The 19,238-nt window shown below is 51.9% G+C and overlaps 2 protein-coding genes across 14 annotated transcripts in view; one reads left to right on the top strand and one right to left on the bottom strand.

Annotated features, from left to right (window-relative positions):
• The window catches only part of SNRK (SNF related kinase), a 154,518-nt gene extending 137,056 nt beyond the window's left edge, over nucleotides 1-17,462 (top strand). For 6 of the 8 annotated variants that reach the window (XM_073787850.1, XM_073787849.1, XM_019946841.3 and 3 more), the window contains 2 exons: nucleotides 986-9,777; nucleotides 9,872-17,462. The gene's annotated coding sequence lies outside the window, so the exon portion shown is untranslated. The remainder of the gene's footprint in view (nucleotides 1-985; nucleotides 9,778-9,871) is intronic. The other 2 variants (XM_073787847.1, XM_073787848.1) reach the window with 2 other exon arrangements.
• The window catches only part of ANO10 (anoctamin 10), a 213,525-nt gene continuing 200,749 nt past the window's right edge, over nucleotides 6,463-19,238 (bottom strand). For 3 of the 6 annotated variants that reach the window (XR_012323975.1, XR_012323976.1, XR_012323978.1), the window contains one exon: nucleotides 6,807-6,829. Coding sequence is in view for 3 of the 6 variants with exons in the window: in XM_033864644.2 (XP_033720535.1) it covers nucleotides 6,761-6,829 (69 nt within the window). In the remaining 3 variants the exon portion in view is untranslated. Of the gene's footprint in view, nucleotides 6,830-19,238 lie in introns of all 6 variants that reach the window. The other 3 variants (XM_033864644.2, XM_033864646.2, XM_033864645.2) reach the window with 2 other exon arrangements.

Genomic DNA, 19,238 nt, shown 5'->3' with positions numbered 1-19,238 from the left:
GTACCCTTCTAAGCACTCTACCGAACTCTTTCCACTCTGGCTGGTGGGAGCGTGAACTGTTCTCAGCTTTGTGTAAGTTCTAAGCGTTGGTCAGTCTACTGCTTTCCGGGGGGGCTTCCTTCTCCAGCTCCAGGTAGTTTTCTCACGCACATGTAGCGATCGCTCTCAAAGACGGCAGATTCCAGTTCTTCCTCACTCCTTGTGCAGCAGGATATGCCAGACCTCAGGCTACCCCTTTGCCCCGAAGTCCAGCAGGGATTGGGTTCCTCAGGCTTCTGGATCTGGCGAGGGATCGTTGAGAAGGGGAAATGGGATCTAGCCTTTCCTGAGCTGACGGAAGCCAAGCACACTGTGACTGCTAGAGAGTCGTTTGTGTTTTTGAGGATCCCCGACTCCCGAACACCTCTCTCCCAGCAAAGCGTTACGTGTTGGAAAGTCAAGAAGAGGGAAAACACAGAACCTTGGTCCTTGTGAGTTCATAATGCCCTTGGGGAAGAAACAGGGATTTAAATTAGCACCAGATGACCATCAGAGGTGGTGACGGGTCACAGGGCACTGCTGTGAGGGCCAGGAGAGTTCCAAGACAGGTGAGCCAGGGGAGGGAGGGAGAGTGCAGGAGGCAGAGAATTGAGCTGGGTAGGATCGGGTCATCGGTCCCTGTGAGCCACAGGAGACAGGCGTGGACTGTGCTGGGAGAGAAGGGTCACAGGGACTCCAGGGTTTCTGGACTGGAAGACTGGAAGAACTGGAGGACTGCGGGGCATGGCTAGAAAGATTGTTGCCAGGTGGAACATCAGGGTTAGGGTGGAAAGGAGACAGACTCAGCATCCCACTGTCACTCAGGGCCCCTGCTTAGAAGGGCCCTCTCTTGCTTAACACTGCTCTTAGTTTGTTGTCTTGAAATTCCTGAAACTTTGGAAAAAGGGGATGCACTGGGCCCTGCAGGTTATGCACCTGGCCGAGGGGTTAGCTCTGTATTCTGCAGGTATGAAGGAGGTGATCTCAGCCACGAGGATGGGAGGCTTTGGCGAGAGCAGAGGCCCAGAGAGAGCAGCCGAGGCCAGAGACAGAAGCCCAGGGGCCGCCTCAAGTGTGGGGCTGAGAGGAGGCATCAGGGAGACAAGGAGTGGAGGCCACCGAGCGGGAGAGCGACAGGTGAGCCCAAGAACTGCTCACTGAGGCTGTGGTCTCTGAGCAGCAGAGACAGCTCTGAGGCAGAGGAGAACGAGAGGTGGAAGCAGGTCCTGAGGAGGCCTCTCTGAGAAGTGTCGGCAGTGAGGTGGCCGCGGTGATGGTGAGTGTGTGGGCGGTACTCTGAGAGCGCCCCGCGGGAAGGGACCGGTAGGCGGGCTGTGGGGCTCAGAAGGGTACAGGGCCTGCCCACAGGCACGGCGCTGACCCCACCCCAGAGCCCACCCCTCAGGTTGCCCGGCTGCATGCGGCGAGGGGAGACAGTGGATGACCTCTGACCTTCCAGAGGGCTGGGCAAAGCAGTATTAAAGCACTAGGCTGTGGGTTCACTTTAAACCACACTGGAGCTCTTACATAACAGATGTCTGTGCATCTTGTTACCTTTCTAATACCTGAAAGAATTCCAAATTCTGTGAGACCCCTGGTCCTGAGGGATGCGGACACACAGATGAGACCATGTCGGGCAGCTCATTGCACCTCGTGATGGGAAGGCATTTGGATCAGGGGCTGAGACCTGGTCTCACAACATGTCCCAAGGGGTTCCAGCGTGCCGAAGCTTCCCTGGGACCCACTGTCTGGGAGCAGATTAGGACCGAGGAAGAAGCGTCTCTCGGCCCCGGGATGCCTGTGGTGTGTTAAGGAGTCGGTACCTTCAGCGTGTTTGTGTAGGAAGCACAGCAAATACCTGGACCAGTGGGCACACGGTTCAGGTGGGAGTCAGCACATCACTGGGTCGGTTCAGGTTATTAACGCAGATCCCTACCTGCATCCTTCCTTCAGTTGTGGCCCAAATGCCAGGGGCTGCTCGTCCAGGGCACAGGCAGGGCGCCCCGGCTGGCGGGCAGTCGGGCGGGTCCTGGAAGGCAGTTGTTGGTACCTCGCTTGGTCTCCCCGTTTATTTAGCTGACTCCATCTGCGGTGCCAGTGTTCGGCCTTGTGTTCTGGGATGGGAGGGGCAGAGATCACTGTAAGTGGCTCTTAGCCTCCCTTAGCGTGGAAACATTTGTTTCCTGTTTTTGAGCCAGACAGCTGTGTAAAGGGCAGCGTGGATCTGTGTCTGCACTACTGAGTTGCCCTCTGGTCCTTTGTTCGGCACGTTGATGATTTTCCTGGTCCTGAGCAGATGACTGCCTTCACACCTTGGGCCTGTTGGACACCTGCCGGGGCGGGGGTCAGCAGACCTGGGCTCACCCGCTGTGCCCTGCCCGTGTCCTCCTGCCTGGGCCGCGGTGCTCTCGGCTGTGCACAGGAGAAGACAGTGGGTAGCGGAAGGAGCCACGTGATCGCCAGAAAGGTCCAGAGACGAGGCCACGTGTCATCTGCATGATCTGTGCCACAAGCTCAAGGGAAAACGCCATCGTATCTCTTTTACGTTAGTTGATCACGTGAGGCTCACAGACCAGGTAGCAAGAAGCCTGGCGTCCCCTCCCTCCTGAGTGGTGGCGGCTCTGCCTCTGACCTGCCCAGGTATCCCAGGGGCTTTCAAAGGGTCGTGGGGCATGCCAGCGCCGGGTGTTGGAACTGGAAGGTCTCTTTGGTCCTGCGCCCCGTTGCTCCTCTGCCCCAGGTCCTGTTCAGGCCCAGGGGTGCCTATCCAGTGCGAGGGAGGTGCTTGTTGCTCCAGATCCCTGCCAGACCATGGGGGCCCCCACCTGGCACCTTGGTGACAAGGCAGCAGGGGAGGAGGCTGGCTCTGCGGCCCCTCCTGGGGAGAAACCGGCAGGGCCTCTGCTCCCCTCAGTTCTCACACTCCAGAGCGTGCAGCGTGTGGCAGCGTCCACTGCAGGCATCCTCAAAGACGTGGAGCTCCAGGCCAAGCTGCCAGAACCCCGTTCCTCAGGCCTGGGTGGCGGCACCCGAGCATCTGCAGTGAACAGGGTGCAGGTGGTTCTCTCTTGGGGTCTGCGGCCACTCTCTGAGGCCCACTTACTGATGCCAGCCTCACTGCCCACCCAGTGCAGGGCTTGGCTGGGGCCCCAGCTAGCTCGCAAGACCTCCTAACTTTGACTCTTAGGAGGCTGGGAGGAGGAGCGTCCCATAGCCTTCCCGGGTGCCTGCTTGTACAGACACCAGCGACCACAGACGGGCCTCTTGTCAGGACGCGGGGAAGCGCCTTCCTTTCTCTGCAGAGGCTGTGGCCCCTCGTGGTGGTGACGCAAGGGTGCTCCCAGGCTGGAGAGTCCTGAGGACACAGCTGCCCCAGCAGAGGGGTCATGTCTTTCCTCCAGTCCCTGGTGGCCCTGGAAGGTGCTGGTGGCTCCACTTCTGTCAGGTCCCCTCTCTTCAGGCCACCCTCGGGCGGGGCACGGAGGGCAGTCCTCGGACTCGGCTGACCGGCAAGAAGCTCGCCGTTACCTGCTGCTTGCCCGGTGCCGGGGGCTGTCCTTGCACGGCCGTGGGTTAAACTGGGTCAGGAAGAGTCTGGATCCCAGGGTTCTTGTTCTGTGGCCTTTGGTCTTCCATCTTCTTGTTGCCAGTTTCCTGCTGGAAGGAGGGCAGGAGCTCCAGGGTCAGGGCTGAGAGAGAGCTGGGGCCGAGGGCCTGGTACAGGCTGCAAGCACCGTCCTGGCAGATGTGGGCCACGCTGCTGTGAATTCCCCGAAGCCCCCTGTGCCTCAGTTTTCTCATCTATAAAATAGGGACAATAGGAGGAAACTGAGGCCCAGAGGGCATATCAAGGAGGGAAGTGGCCTCCGGCTTCACTGTAGGGCTGGGTATCCCTAACCATTTGCTTCTAGTTTCCTCCCAGAAGTCAGCAGCATAAAGATTTGTTCTCACGTCTGAGCTCTGGAGCCGCTGGTGGGGAGTGAGTCAGTGTGGCCACCAGGGGGGAGAGAAGGGTCCACTGCCTGCTCCCCCGCCTGCAGCAGGCCCACCAGGCTGACCATAGAGAGCAAGGGGGCGCCTGTGTGGGGGGCACGGGCCCAGCCCCTGCCCCCGGAGGCCCAGTGACTGTCAGTGGCCCAGAACTGAATGTCATGCTGGTGGCGTGAGAGGGGATAGTTGGGCTGAGAAGTGAATTGGGCCAGGGCGCACTGGCAATCTGTGGACGCAGTGACAGTCTGTATTTCATGGCTTGAGGGAGGGTGGTAGTCAGGGGAGAGGCCACGGCAGGCAAGGAGCGGCGCTGCGGCCTGGCTCTGCCCCAGAGAGCGTCACGCCCAGTGAGGGCCACCTCTGCGGCTGCACACGCCTCGTCTCGCTGGGACCCTCCCAGCAGGGCCAGCGGGATGGGGCTCGTGCAGGAATGGGGGCATCACCTGTCTCCGGCTCTCCCCAGGTGCTGAGGCTCTTCTCTGGGGACCTGCCCACGCAGCGGCTCCTCGAGAGCCGTCTGGTGACCGGGCTTGGGCCCAAAGACCTGGGGTCACTGCGGTGTGGGCAAGGCCTCATGCGCCCTGAGAACCAGGGCGGGCTGTGTGCACAGGAGACCGGGTTCCCGGCCGCCCGCTCCCTGCTCGGTCTGGAGACACTGCTGCCTCAGCCTCCTGCTGGCGCCATCACTTTATGCACCTTTTCTTACCCGGGCTTGGGCTCCTGCCTCACCTGCTCCAGGTAGGCAGTGCCTGCAGCTCTTGTCCACTCCACGGGGGAAGGCGGGCTAGGGTCGACGAGAGGAGGGCTCTCCCGCGGCCGGAATCCTCGGGGTGTCTGGGAGAAGTGGGGAGCAGTGCAGTTGAGTTGGGGGTGGGGCACGAGGACCCTAGGGCTAGCAGGGCAGCGGGGCAGCGGGGGCGGGAGCAGGCCGGGGGAGCGCTGCCGGGCATCCTCACGCACGGGGGCCAGTGAGCGGCGGTGGGCAGTGTCATCCTGGGTGTCTCCCTCAGGCCAGTTAGGGTGACGAGGGACTATGAGACGTGCAGTGAAGGACACCTTGGTGTCTTCCACCCCTGCTCCTGGGCACCTGCCACGAGCCAGACGCCACCGACTCCGAGCGCTGGGACACAAAGAGGAGTTCCGGGGGCCTAGCGGGCCTACGTGGCATCTCCTTCCTGCCAGCCTCCCTCTTGTCTCCACCTGACCGGCTCCCACGTCCATCCTCCTCCTCCCCGAGGCCCAGGAGCCCGCCCCAGTGAGGTGGGTCCCTGCGTCCAGGCTGACCCGGTCCCGTTTCCCCCGAGCATGACTGGCTTAGTCCTGGGTAAGTGACGTGGTTCTGCTGCATCAGACTGAGGAAGGGCAGGGGGAGGCTTCTGGGAAAGACAGTCGTGAGTGCAGGGAGCCCGGGGTCTGCACTGTAGCAGGGCGAGGAGGGCCAGCCTGGAGAGCAGCTGTGAGCCCGTGGGTGGGGAGGTGAGCTGATGGGGTCCACCCGGAACCCACCGCCTCACACCCAACTGCACTCATGTGACTGGTCCCCAAAACCCGATCTGGGGGAGACAGCTGGGTCCAAGGACCCACCTGAGCTTTCTCCTTTCCCAGCAAACACAGGCGCCCAGGCTGGAATTGCAGGGAAGCTCTTGGCGGCTCAGGACTGGAGTGGCGGCTACCGTTCCCTGGTGTTTTAAGACACAAGAATGCTCTAGAAAGTGTCCATCGAGCACGGAACCACCAGTGAGTACTTGTGCCATGCAAGGCCTCAACCAAGGGGGCAGGGCAAGGCTGACCACAGGCGTCCATGCTGGCAAAGACGACAGTCTGGCAGCACCCGCTGAACCACGCGGAGCAGGCGGGAGAGCTGGGCTTCCAAAAACATGCGTGGAGCGGGCCTGCCGTGGCCACCCCAGTCGTGATGTGAAGGAGGGAACCGAGGGGCCGGGCTCGGAGCGAGGGACACGGGTCTAGACCTGCCCGCCCTTCCCGGCCTTCCCGAGATGGGCCCGGTGTCCTGGCTATGAGGGCCCCAGTGGGGCGGGGCTGGCTGTTGTCTGGGGCACTTTGAGCAGCTGGTGGGAAAGGAAGCCAGGCCTGGCCCGAGCGGGGTGGTCCCCGGGGCTGGACCAGAGCCAGGAGCCCGGAGGGCGGTTTCCGGGGGGATGGGGGCTGCTGTGCTGGCGAGGGAGCTGCACCCCTGCGGGCACAGCCGGGACAGCCCCCCCAGTTGTGGCCCAGCCGGCCGGCTGTGCTGAAGGTAGCCCAGCGGCCCCTGCCGCGCACCCCCAGGGAAGGCCCAGCGGCAGCAGAACCTCCTGAGGACCCCTGGGGCTTCCGCACGCCTTGGAAGCGGCCCAGCCTCGAGGCGGGCCCGGCCCTCGGCTGCCCTGGCGGCTCCCCCTTCCACGACCCAGCTCGGAGCAGACGGGCTGCTCCATCCACACACGGAAGGAGGCGTCAGGCGGGCATGAGGCCTTTAATAGCTTGGTGACCTCTGTTCCGTGAATAAAGGGTCTGTGAACATAGAGCAGGACAGAGCCAGAGAGAGGCACCTCGCGTCGTCGAGCGTCGGCAACGCCACCCCGCTGGACGCCCCGCCTGCTGACCCGACGGTCACCGTGAGGGCAACCCGGGGAGCTGGCGGTTCGCCCACGTGCCAGGCTGGGCAGCGGCGGCTCCAGAGCAAGGTTGGGCGGCGTGCGTGCGTGCGTGCGGGGCTCCACGCGGGGAGGGCGCCCGCTGGCTCCACCGGCCCTCAGGGCGCCTCCTCCTTCCCGCCTTCCCTCCAGTCCTCTTTCAGGTTCTCGGCCACGTGCTTCATCTGCTGTTGAGAGAACACAGGACACGCTGAGTCACGTGAGGCTGGGCAGTGGCGCCTCAGGGGCGGCCCAGGCCCCGCTCCGGCATCACGGCCCCGGGGCGGCGGGAGTCCTGCTGCTCCAGTCCCGGGGCCCCGGCCGCCTCTGTGCCCTGGGTGCTGGACAGCGTGCATAGAGCTCTGCCCTGGGTACTGAACCAATGAATAACTCCTTTGGGATTTGGCTTAAAATACACACGGAGATTTCTGATAACAGCTATTTACTTATGGAGAAAACAAGACTCTGAGCACAAACGCTGCTGGTGCCCGGGCACCTGGCTGCCCCTCTTGGGAGCCCCAAACACCACACGGGCTGGACACGGCGCACACTCCCGCCGGCTTTCGGGGAGAGGAGGCCGGTTCACAGACTGCAAGTCAAACGCCTCTGCCTCCTGCTGCAACCTGCTTCCCTCCCTCTCCTCTAGGCCTGTAGCATCTCAGGAGGCCCCCCGTTACTCCGGTCAGTCCTCCTCTCTTCTAGCCTGTTCTGCCTTCCGCAGGGCCGTGCTGAGATGGGCTCCCGGCAGCTGGCCCCTGTCCATCTGGGCTGGGGAGGGGCCTGCCTAGGTCTGGGGGACGGCTCCTGATGGGGGAGGTGCCGAGTGGGGACGGGCTCTTCCCGCAGCCTCTGAGCAGGCCTAGAGCAGGCATCCCTCAGCTGCGGGGTTTATGCGACCTTCAGCCTGACAGGACGGCGGAGACGGTGTGATTTAGTTCACAAACCTGGAGAAGCAGAACGGCCATGCCACCCGAATGCCCCCAGAGGTTAGTTTTTGCCTCTGCTACCTTTTCTGTTACTCATGTCTCCCGTCCTCTCACGAGCCCACTTCGACTGTCAACTACTGATGTAAAATGTAGTATTTCCCCCCAGATGCACTTCAGACTCTTGCAGCTGGTGTCATTTAATACTTACGAGACCTTTAAACATGTCTATTTATGAGAGACAGAAAGGGGGTGAGGCACAGAAGATGAATCTATTTCCTGATTTGACAAGTAACCATAAGAAACTAAAAGCGACATAAATTTAACTAAACTAGCATCAAAATGAGGATACGACATTCCCTAGTTTGTCACAGAATCTACCAGCCACACTTGCCCTCCACAAGCCTTCGAGGCTCCCTGTGAGCTGCAAACAGCCCACCCTGCGTGCGTGGCTGCGGAGGGGGGAGCCCCTTGGCGTCAGGCCAGAGCGTCCCGCAGACCTTGCGAGGCCGAGGGCAGCCATCTGACGGGCCCTCTGCCCTGAATGACCCAGCCCCAAGTGACCTAGCTTCTCGAAGATGCCTCTTCTTTCAGGTCCCAGGTTGGGGGCTTGGCCCAGGCCGGGGAAGAGACTCAGAACCCACTGGGCTTGGACGACTGCCCACCCGCAGTGCCTGCCCTGCTGAGGGCAGCTCCTAAGGGTAGAGGTTCCTGGATATCACAGGCTCATCTACACTTAACTGCGCCGCTGGAAGCAAAGGTAGGAACCGGGGCAGGGACCACTCCCCACCCCCCGCCCCTCATGCCTCAGGCAGTCTACACAGGAGCTCCTGTCTCCACTCGTGCCCTTTCCTCGCCTGTCCTGGAGCAAGGCTGCTTCTGAAGCTGAAGAGTGACAGGCCCCCAGGCCTCTGGGTCGAGCCAACCCCACTCCACCCCCCCCACCCCGGCCGTCCCATGGCTGGGTCCCTCAGGGCTCGATCTGCCTCACAGAGCTCTGTGATCCCCAAAGGCAACGTGGCCCGTGGGGGGCGGGAAGGCTTATTATGCCCCCATGACCTCTACCTGGCCTTCCTCAGCACAGTGCCGAGGCCCTGGGAAGTGGCAGGGAGCAGGACCAGAACTTAAGACCTGCAGCTAAAGCCCAAAGAAGAAACCCAGCAGCCAAGAGGAAACAAACTGCAACGGCCCGCCTGCCTGAGGTGAAGAGTTCAACTGGATTTGAGGTCAGTGAGCGACGCCGCAACCTTTCCTGCACAAATGGGGCAGGCCTGCTCGGCTCCTGCCTGAAAGATGGGGTCAGATGCCATCTGGCCTCGAGACAGCTTCTCCTGGGTCAACCGGCCGCTGCCCACTGCTCTTGGGTCTGGATCCCCTCAGTGTGTGGTCATGTAACTTGTAATGCAACTGCCCCCCGCCCCAGCGAAGCTTTCCACATCCTCGCCTACTGGTGAAATGGTGGGCATTGGCAGAACTAACTCCAGAAGCACGAAATTGCTGCTCTGAAGGAACCCTGGTGATCATTTGGTCCTGTGGTCACTTAAGGGTCCTGAGACCTTGTTAAATGCAGACTCTTGGTACCTCCCCGAGATGCTAAAATGCCGTCATGCTGGCTTGTAGAGGGACCCAGGACTCTCTGAACTTTCAGCAAGCCCTCGAAGTTTCTCCGTGGACAAACCCAGGGCGGGGAGTCACTGGTTTGCTGTCTGCCATCCTTCACCAGCACGCAAGCCGGCGTCGCGGGCCATGCTGGGCAGATCCAGGCCACCGTGTGTGCTCTGGCGGGGAGGCGCCGTCCCCTCAGGGCCTCACGCTGCCTCCTGCAGCTCAGTTCTTTGGCGTCTTCTCTTTAGCTGCCCCGCCTGGAGGGTGGGGTGAAAAAACTGGCTTCTTTGGGGATTCTTCAATCAAAACCTTATTAAAAATACAAGCAGGATAAAAGTCCTGACTTCTTCACCATAAAAAGCACCAGAATGAAGAGAGAACGAAATTTTTCTCAACTCATGCTTCATTAAAACACTCACGCTCCAAATTACTCTCTAAAAAGCACAGACTGATTTCTGGCATCATTATTAGCAATGATTATACAGGTGGACCTTGTTTCACTGTGCTTCGCAGAAATTGAGTTTTTTACAAATTGAAGGTTTGTGGCAATCCTGTGTTGAGCAATTCTGTTGGTGCCATTTTTCAAACAGCATTAGCTTCTAACTAAGGTATGTACACTGTTTCTATAGACATAATGCTGTGTAAGCATAACTTTCATATACGTTGGAAAACCAAAAATTCACGTGACTCGCTTTATTGCAGTGGCCTGGAACCAAGCCCAGGGTATCTCGGAGGTCTGCCTGCAACAGGAACCGAATCACTACGCGTGCTGGCCAGACATGCAGCCTAACCCGAGAAACGGTGAGTAACCAGATCCCTTCTTCCCTGTGGAGAAGTACAGAAGTGTGTTCTGAGACCTGCAGTCCTCAGACGGGGCTTCATCCTCCCGGGCTCGCAGCAGAGACTCTGCCTCGCTGAGCCCATAGTCAGTTTTGGGATCCTTCTACTCACATCGCTCAGGAAATCAGTTGATTACAGTATTGCGCCATTTTCAATCTGTTAGCAGCTATTCCATTACTCCTTCCCCCAAAGCAACAACCACCTGCCCAGAAGGACTCTATCTGGGCAGGTCTTGGCTGGGGACAGGCCAAACCTGTGCATTCATCTCTTCCTGTTTGTTTGCTAGAGGCCTCCAGTCTCTCTGAGTGTGGAGCTGAGTGGCTGGAGCCAGGCTGAGGGCCTCTGCGGCCAGGCCATCTCATCCCACGACAGCAGCTCAAACATGAACTGGGTTCTCAGGTCAGTTCAGCTCAGCAACAGCACCTGGAGGACCAGGGTCCCTGAGTCCCGCCAGCCTCAGGTGCACAGTCCTGGTGACAGCACTGCCATCACCCATCCCTGCTTCCCCTACCCCACTCCGTCCTGATTTAATGGGCTGGGGTGTGGCCTGGGGGTTAGCAAAGCTCCCCTGGATGATTCTGTCACACAGCTGGGGTAGAGAACCACTGCCTGGAAGGAAGCCCCGCCCACTGTGGGCGGGGCCAGCAGGAGAGGGCGCTTCCTTCGTGCACAGCTGTGCCCTCCCTCCCCATCCACCCCGGCAACCACAAGCATGTCTCCTCTATCCTGTCACTTGTTTGAGGTCATGTACTTAGAGTCAGGGCAGAATTAAGCAAGGGTCTGGCAATTCAGGTGAAAAGGGAAGTAGAGAACAGGCCTTTTGAAGTACCACATTTTCACAAAAACAATTTTTGTCTGTTAGATCTAGAGGAAAGTTCCTCAAACAAGCAGCAGGCTGAACACGTTCGGAAGTAACAGTTAAAAACTCCAGATCTGTCCTGGGCCTGGCGATGCCATCAGGCTCTGACAACCCCAAGCAGTGGGTGGAGGGGCAGCAAGGTGCAGGGACAGCACCAGCGGGGAGTTACATCCACCTCCTCTCCCTCTGGAGGGGTTGGTTCATTTTACCATTTGACAAAATGCAGAAGTGTGAGATTTGCTGACACCCAAACAGGCCAGCGCTCTGAATCCCTCACCTCCACCCCGGCCAACTTTTCTCCCAGTCGCCCCCATCTCAGGGACCACTACCAGCCGGCTACTCGGACCCAAACTGCAGACGTCACCCTGGATGACTCTCTGCCCCTCCCCATCGGGTCCTGTCGACTCCACCTGCCAAGCACACCCCATTCCTCCCAACTCCTACCTTAGGGCTGTCGCCCCTGCTGCACCGAAACCACCTCCCAAACTTTCCCACGCTTGTACAAACGCAGCCCAAGCCATGTTTTAAAACGGGACCAGAACATGCCACTACAGGGGTTTCCCAAAGACTCGAGATGAAAAATCAAGCCTCCACTTTTCTCTCACAGCCCCGCGGCCTCCAGTCTAGCTCCTCCTTCCCGCAGGCCCATCACCATCTGCCTCGCCTGCCCTGCCACTGCGCTTTGCTCCTCAGTCTGTCTTCCCCCAGATAAGCCGTCCCAAATCACTTACCCCAGAGGAGTCTCCCGTCACCGTCACATCCCTTTATTTTAATTCCTGCACTCCACTCAGACCATCTGGTTTTTCATTGTCTATGTGAACTTTGTGTTTTTTTCTGCTTTAAACATTCTATCCCATCTAATACCTGGTCTCCTGACTGCCCCCAGGGCCTGCAGAAGCTCCGGCACCAAGTCGGTGCTCCACAGATACCTGTGGAAGAGCAACCAAGCCCAGCTCCAAGCCTACAGCAGCAGCCAGAGCTGACAGCTCAGCCGATAACCTCATCGAGAACAGCACAGACAGGTAAAGCCTCCCTTCTCGTGGGTGTGTAAACGAGACACACTCATGTTCTTGAAGTCAGCGTCACTTTCTGGACCATAAATGTGCCCGTCACACGTATAGGGTCATAGGAAACACACCATAACATGGGCTGTGTGTCAGAAGTTTCAGGATTGTGGAGTTCCAGATGGTTTCCCTGCCCTGGTAACAGTGCAGACCTGGGTCCAGCCCCTCAGGATGTCACCCAGTGGAGACAGGAATCTCAGCCCCCCAAGCCCTCAGGGGTGGTTCTGGCGAAGGGAAGGTGGTATGCAGGTAGAGCTGGGTGGAGAGAAGATGACAGGGGAAAGTCAAGGGCCACCAGGAGAGTTGCCAGATCATCATCTTGGTCCCAGCTGGAAACCAAGACTCCTCCAAGAAGGTCCAAACCCAGCTCCCGGACCTGGTGGCCAGGCCCAGCTCACCCAACCAGTGAGATGCCAGTGTCCACGAGTTCATTAACTGCATGAGCTGATCCTGGGGAAGACAAATGTCAGTTCAACTTAAAGAAAATATCTACTTCTTAAATCATCTTTTGGGAGGAGGAGATCAAGGTGGCAGGGCAGAAGGACGTGGAGCTCACCTCCCCCCACAAATACGTCAAAAATACATCTACAACTGGAACAATTCTCACAGAACACCAACTGAAAGTGCTAAATGAAAAAGTGGAGGAAGCAGTCCCCATTAAAAGAAAAAGAGAAGTCGCCTGAAAGAACAAACAGTGAATACCAAGAAGATCTCATACCAAACAAACAGTGAATACCAAGAAGATCTCATACCAAACAAACAGTGAATACCAGAAGATCTCATACAATTGAAGCTGTAAGAAAGATCCCCATGTAACCTGGTAAGACTAAAGGGAAAAAAGGGGGGAATCAAGGTGGGACCTGTGCTCCTGGGAGGGAGCCATGAAAGAGGAATGGTTTCCTTACCCTGGGAACCTCCTTCGCCGGCTGGGAGCTCAGCCAGGACAGATAGGTAGCTGCAGGAGCCTGGGATTTGCCCAAGAGGACTGTGCACAGACTGGCTTGCTTACAAGCAGGATAGAGAGGAACCGACACTGACTGCTGCCACGTCACCACACTTCCCAGCCCAAGACATGCACTTACTGGTGTGCGCAGTGCCTGGGTGCTGAAACTCGGGCTTCAGCGGACAGACTCGAGGAGAGGACTTGGTTTGGCTATTTGGACATAGCCCGAAGGGCCTAGGATGTGGTCCAGGCTGCAAATGGGGGTGTGTGTGGGACAGAGCGTGGGTCCGTCATGGAAGCCTCATTCACACCATGCTCACAGTGGGCACAGCTTCCGGAGCTCCCACTTTGTGAGTGTGCACATGATGAAAGCAGGCAGAGCTGACGCACGCGCTCTGGTGGTAGAGGGTAGGCTGATTTTGTGGGTGTGCACACCAGGTGACGGGTGGTGTCACAGAGTTGCCTGTCCCAGCAAACAGGTCCTGCAGAGGAACACCCAGCAACTCCTTTCCAGGGGGAGTGCTCCAGTCTCACCTACCTCACACTGCAGCTTAGAACCGGACCTGGGGGCTTTTACTCCAACAACTGGGGAGCAAACCCTACCCCCGACAGGGCTGTGACAACCAAAGAGGAAGCCCCGCCCAATATCCAGTGCAGGCTCTGGTCACCACAGCACCAAACACACCCCTTATCAAGGGGACAGTGGCCAGCACGCTCTGAGCAAAGTCATGGCAGGCATCCACACCAAATACAGCCCTGGCATCAAAAATATTGGACTTACACAGTCTACAAAGGGATGCTCCCACATAAAAGCAGCCTTTCAAGACCACAGTACGTAACTGTTTCTCCTAAATTCTTAGCGTAAGAGAAATGAAAGTAAAATGACAAAGCAGAGGAAGTACTCCCAATTAAAAGAAAAAAAGAAGTCCTCGAAAGAAAAAACAATGAAAACAGACCTCTCCAGTCTACCAGACCGCTGAGTTCAAAAAGGAGGTAATAAAAATGCTGAAGGAATTAAGAAAGACTATCAGTAGAAATGGAGATCACTGTAACAAGGAACTAGAAACCACAAAGAGACAATCAAAATTAGACAACTCAATTGCCAAGATAAAAACCGAGCTAAAGGCAATAAATAGCAAACTAAATAATGCAGAAGAACGAAAAGTGATCTGTAAGAATAACAGAAGTCACCCAATCAGAACAGCAGACAGAAAGACAAATGAAAAAAATGAAAGCAACATACGAGACATATAGGATAATATAAAGTGTGCCAATCTACACATAATAGGAATTCCAGAAGGCGAAGAAAGGGAAAAGTGGATCAAGATGTATTTGAAGAAATTATGGCTGAAAACTTTCCAAACCTAAAGAAGGAAACAGATATCCAGGGACAAGAAGTACAGAGAGTCCCACACCAAGACATATAATTAAAATGGCAAAAGTTAAAGAGAGGATTCTAAAGGCAGCAAGAGAAAAAGAGTCAGTTACAAGGGAACCCCCATAAGGCTATCAACTGATTTCTCTACGGAAACATTGCAGGCCAGAAGGGAGTGGCAAGCTCTATTCAAAGTCCTGAAAGGGAAAACTCTGCAACCTAGGATACTCTACCCAGCAAGATTATCATTTAGATTAAAAGAAGAGATAAAGAATTTCTCAATCAAAAACTAAAAGAATACAGCAATACTAACCCTATCCTAAAAGAAATATTGAAAGGTCTTCTTTAAATAGAAATGAAGCAAGAACCTATAAGAAAGGGGAAAATCACGATAGGAAAGGCAGGTATATAAAAGGATTGAAGGTCAGTTAAATAAGCCAGTACATAGATTAAAAAATTTTTTTTTAATTTTCTGAGTGTGATTACAACTACAAGGAACAGCAAATGGATAAACATGAAGATGTAAAATGGACATCAAAATGTGGAGAAGGGTAGTAGGATAATGTACATCTTTTAGAGTGTAGAGCTTTCATGACTACCAGTCTAAAGCAAGTAGTTATAGCTATGGGTTACCATATTTGAAAACCAGGGTAACCACAAATTAAAAACATACAGTAACAGAAACATAGATCAGTGGAACACGATAGAGATAAACCCAAGCACCTATGGTCAACTAATCTATGACAAAGGAGGCAAGGATATACAATGGAGAAAAGACAGTCTCTTCAATAAGTGGTGCTGGGAAAACTGGACAGCTACATGTAAAAGAATGAAATTAGAACACTCCCTAACACCATACACACACAAAAAACCTCAAAATGGATTAGAGACCTAAATGTAAGACCAGACACTATAAAACTCTTAGAGGAAAACATAGGAAGAACACTCTTTGACATAAATCACAGCAAGATCTTTTTTGATCCACCTTCTAGAGTAATGGAAATAAAAACAAAAATAAACAAATGGGACCTAATGAAACTTCAAAGCTTTTGCACAGCAAAGGAAACCATAAACAAGACGAAAAGACAGCCCTCAGAATGGGAGAAAATATTTGCAAACGAATCAATGGACAAAGGATTAATCTCCAAAATGTATAAACAGCTCATGCAGCTCAGTATTAAAAAAACAAACAACCCAATCAAAAAATGGGCAGAAGACCTAAATAGACATTTCTCCATAGAAGACATACAGATGGCCAAGAAGCACATGAAAAGCTGCTCAACATCACTAATTATTAGAGAAATGCAAATCAAAACTACAGTGAGGTATCACCTCACACCAGTGAGAATGGGCATCATCAGAATATCTACAAACAACAAATGCTGGAGAGAGTGTGGAGAAAAGGGAACCCTCTTGCACTGTTGGTAGGAATGTAAATTGATACAGCCACTATGGAGAACAGTATGGAGGTTCCTTAAAAAACTAAAAATGAATTACCATATGATCCAGCCATCCCACTACTGGGCATATACCCAGAGAAAACCATAATTCAAAAAGACACATGCACCCCAATGTTCATTGCAGCACTATTTACAATAGCCAGTACAATAGCCAGGTCATTGAAGCAACCTAAATGCCCATCGACAGACAAATGGATAAAGAAGATGTGGTGCATATATACAATGGAATATTACTCAGCCATAAAAAGGAACAAAATTGGGTCATTTGTTGAGACGTGGATGGATCCAGAGACTGTCATACAGAGTGAAGTAAGTCAGAAAGAGAAAAACAAATATCGTATATTAACGCATATATGTGGAACCTAGAAAAATGGTACAAATGAACCGGTTTGCAGGGCAGAAGTTGAGACACAAATGTAGAGAACAAACATATGGACACCAAGGGGGGAAAGCGGCAGGGGGTGGGGGTGGTGGTGTGATGAATTGGGCAATTGGGATTGACATGTATACACTGATGTATATAAAACTGATGACTAATAAGAACCTGCTGTATAAAAAAATTAAATTAAAAAATAAAAAAACATACAATAGATTCACAAAAACCAATAAGAAAAGAACTCAAGTGTAATACAAAAGAAAATTATCAAACCACAAAAGGAAAAACAAAAAGAAGGAACAAAGAAGAAATACAAAATCAACTGGAAAACAAGGTTTAAAATGGCAATAAATACATACCTATCAATAAATTATCTTAAATGTCTATGAACTAAACACTCCAATCAAAAGACATAGAGTGACAGATTGAATAATAAAACAAGAACCTACAACATGCTGCCTACAAGAGATCCACATAGATTAAAAATGAAGGGATGGAAAAAGATATTTCGTGCAAATGGAAACAACAAGACAGCGAGGGTTGCAATACTCATATCAGACAAAATAAACTTTGAAACAAAGGCCATAAAGACAGACAAAGAAGGACACTATAAAATGATGAAAGGATCAATACAAGAAGAGAATATTATACTTGTTATAATATTCTTGTTATTAATATTATATAATATAAATGCATCCAATATAGGAGCACATAAATACATTAAAACAAATACTAACAAACGTTGAAAGGAGAAATTGATGGGAACACAATAATAGTAGGAGATTTTAACACTCCACTGACATCAGTGGACAGATCTTCCAGGCTCAAAAAGGAAACAAAGACTCTAAATGACACAATAGAACAGTTAGACTTAATTAATATCTACAGGACCTCAGTCTAAAAAAACCAGAATACACATTGTTTTCAAGTGCACATGGAACATTCTCTAGGATGGACTACATACTAGGGCACAAAACGAGCCTCAACAAATTTAAAAGGACAGAAATTATTTCAAGCATCTTCTCTGACTACAATGGCATGAAAGTAGAAATCAACCAGAGAAAGAGAAATGAGAAAAAAATGACTACATGGAGACTAACCAACATGCTACTAAAAAACCAATGGGTCAGTGATGAAATCAAAGAGAAAATTTAAAAATGCCTTGAGACAAATGACAATGAAAACACAACCATACAAAATCTATGGGATGCAGCAAAAACAATCCTAAGAGGGGAAGTTCATAGTGATACAGGCCTTCTTCAGAAAAACAAGAAAAATCTCAAATAGACCTAAAAGAATTAGAAAAAGAAGAAACAAAACCTAAAGTCAGCAGAAGGAAGGAAATAATAAAGATCAGAGAGGAAATAAAAGAGATACATCAATAAAAAACCAAGAGCTGTTTTTTTGAAAGGATAAACAAAATCAACAAACTCTGGCCCCCAGGGATCATCAAGAAGAAAAGAGAAGAAGAAAGGCTCACCACAAAGAAAAGAGAGGAACCAAATAAATAAAATAAGAAATGAAAGAGGAGAAATAAGAACTGATACCACAGAAATTCAAAAAACCATAAGAAATCATATGCCAACAAAATAGACAACCTAGAAGAAGTGGACAACTTTCTTGAAACATGCAGTCTGCCAGAACTGAATCAAGAAACAGATAATTTGAACAGACTGATCGCTAGAAATGAAATAGAATTTGTAATTTAAAAAACACCCTGCAAACAGAAGTCCAGAACTGGATGGCTTCACTGGGGAATTCTACCAAACATACAAAGAACTCTTAGCTGTTCTTCTCAAACTCTTCCAAAAGACTGAAGAGGCGGGAACACTCCCAAAGTCATTCTATGAAGCCACCATCACCCTGATGTCAAAACCAAAGATACTACCAAAAAAGAATATTACAGGCTAATATCTCTGATGAATATAGATGCAAAACTCCTCAGCAAAATATTAGCAAACAGAATCCGATGACACATAAGAAGGATCATATGCCATGATCAAGTTGGATTCACTCCAGGGTCACAAAGATGGTTCGAAACACAAATGGATCAATGTGATACACCACATCAACAAAAGAAAAGTAAAAAACCACATGATCATCAATAGATGCAGAAAAAGCATTTGATAAAATTCAACATCCATTCATGATAAAAAATCTCACCAAAATGGGTACAGAGGGAACATATCTCAACATAATAAAAGCCATTTACAACAAATCCATAGCCAATATAATACTCAATAATGAAAAGCTGAAAGGCTTCCTGCTAAATTCTGGAATGAGACAAGGACATCCACTCTCACCACTTCTATTTGGCATAGTATTGGAAGTCCTAATACAGTAATCAGATAAGAAAAAGAAATAAAATGGGAAGAGGTAAAATTGTCATTGTATGCAGGTGAAAGGATGCTCTATATAGAAAACCCTAGAGACTCCACACAAAAACTATTAGAACTAATAAATTAATTCAGCAAGGCAGCAGGATACAAGAACAATATACAGAAATCTGTTGCATTTCTTTATACTGACAATGAAATATCAGAAGTGGAAAGTAAAAAACAATTCCATTTAAAATAGTGTGTGTCCCCCCGCCCCGCCAAAAAAAAAAATCTAGAATAAACCTAACCAAGGATGTGAAAGACCTATATGCTGGGAACTGTAAAACACTGATAAATGAAATTGAAGATAATACAAAGAAATAGAAAAATATCCCCTGCTACTGGATTGGAAAAATTAATATTGTTAAAATGGCCACACAACCCAAAACAATCTACAGATTTAATGTGATCCTTATCAAATTACCCATGACATTTTTCACAGAACTAGAACAAATAATCCTAAAATTTATATGGAACCACAAAAGACCCAGAATTGCCAAAGCAATTCTGAGGGAAAAAACAAAGATGGAGGCATAACTCTCCCAGACTTTAGACAACACTACAAAGCTACAGTAATTAAAACAGCGTGATATTGGGACAAAAACAGACACATAACATCAATGGAACATAATAGAGAACCCAGAAATAAACCCATACACATAGTCAGTTAATCTTCAACAAAGGAGGCAAGACTGTACAAGGGAGAAAAGACAGCCTCTTCAGCAAGTGGTGTTGGGAAACCTGGACAGCCACATGTAAGTCAGTAAAGTTAGA

This window comes from Tursiops truncatus, chromosome 10 (genome assembly GCF_011762595.2).
Source record: "Tursiops truncatus isolate mTurTru1 chromosome 10, mTurTru1.mat.Y, whole genome shotgun sequence".
NCBI classification, from domain to species: Eukaryota; Metazoa; Chordata; class Mammalia; order Artiodactyla; family Delphinidae; genus Tursiops; species Tursiops truncatus.
The sequence above is the reverse complement of the archived record's forward strand: the minus strand, read 5'-3'. Positions and strand labels throughout refer to the sequence as shown.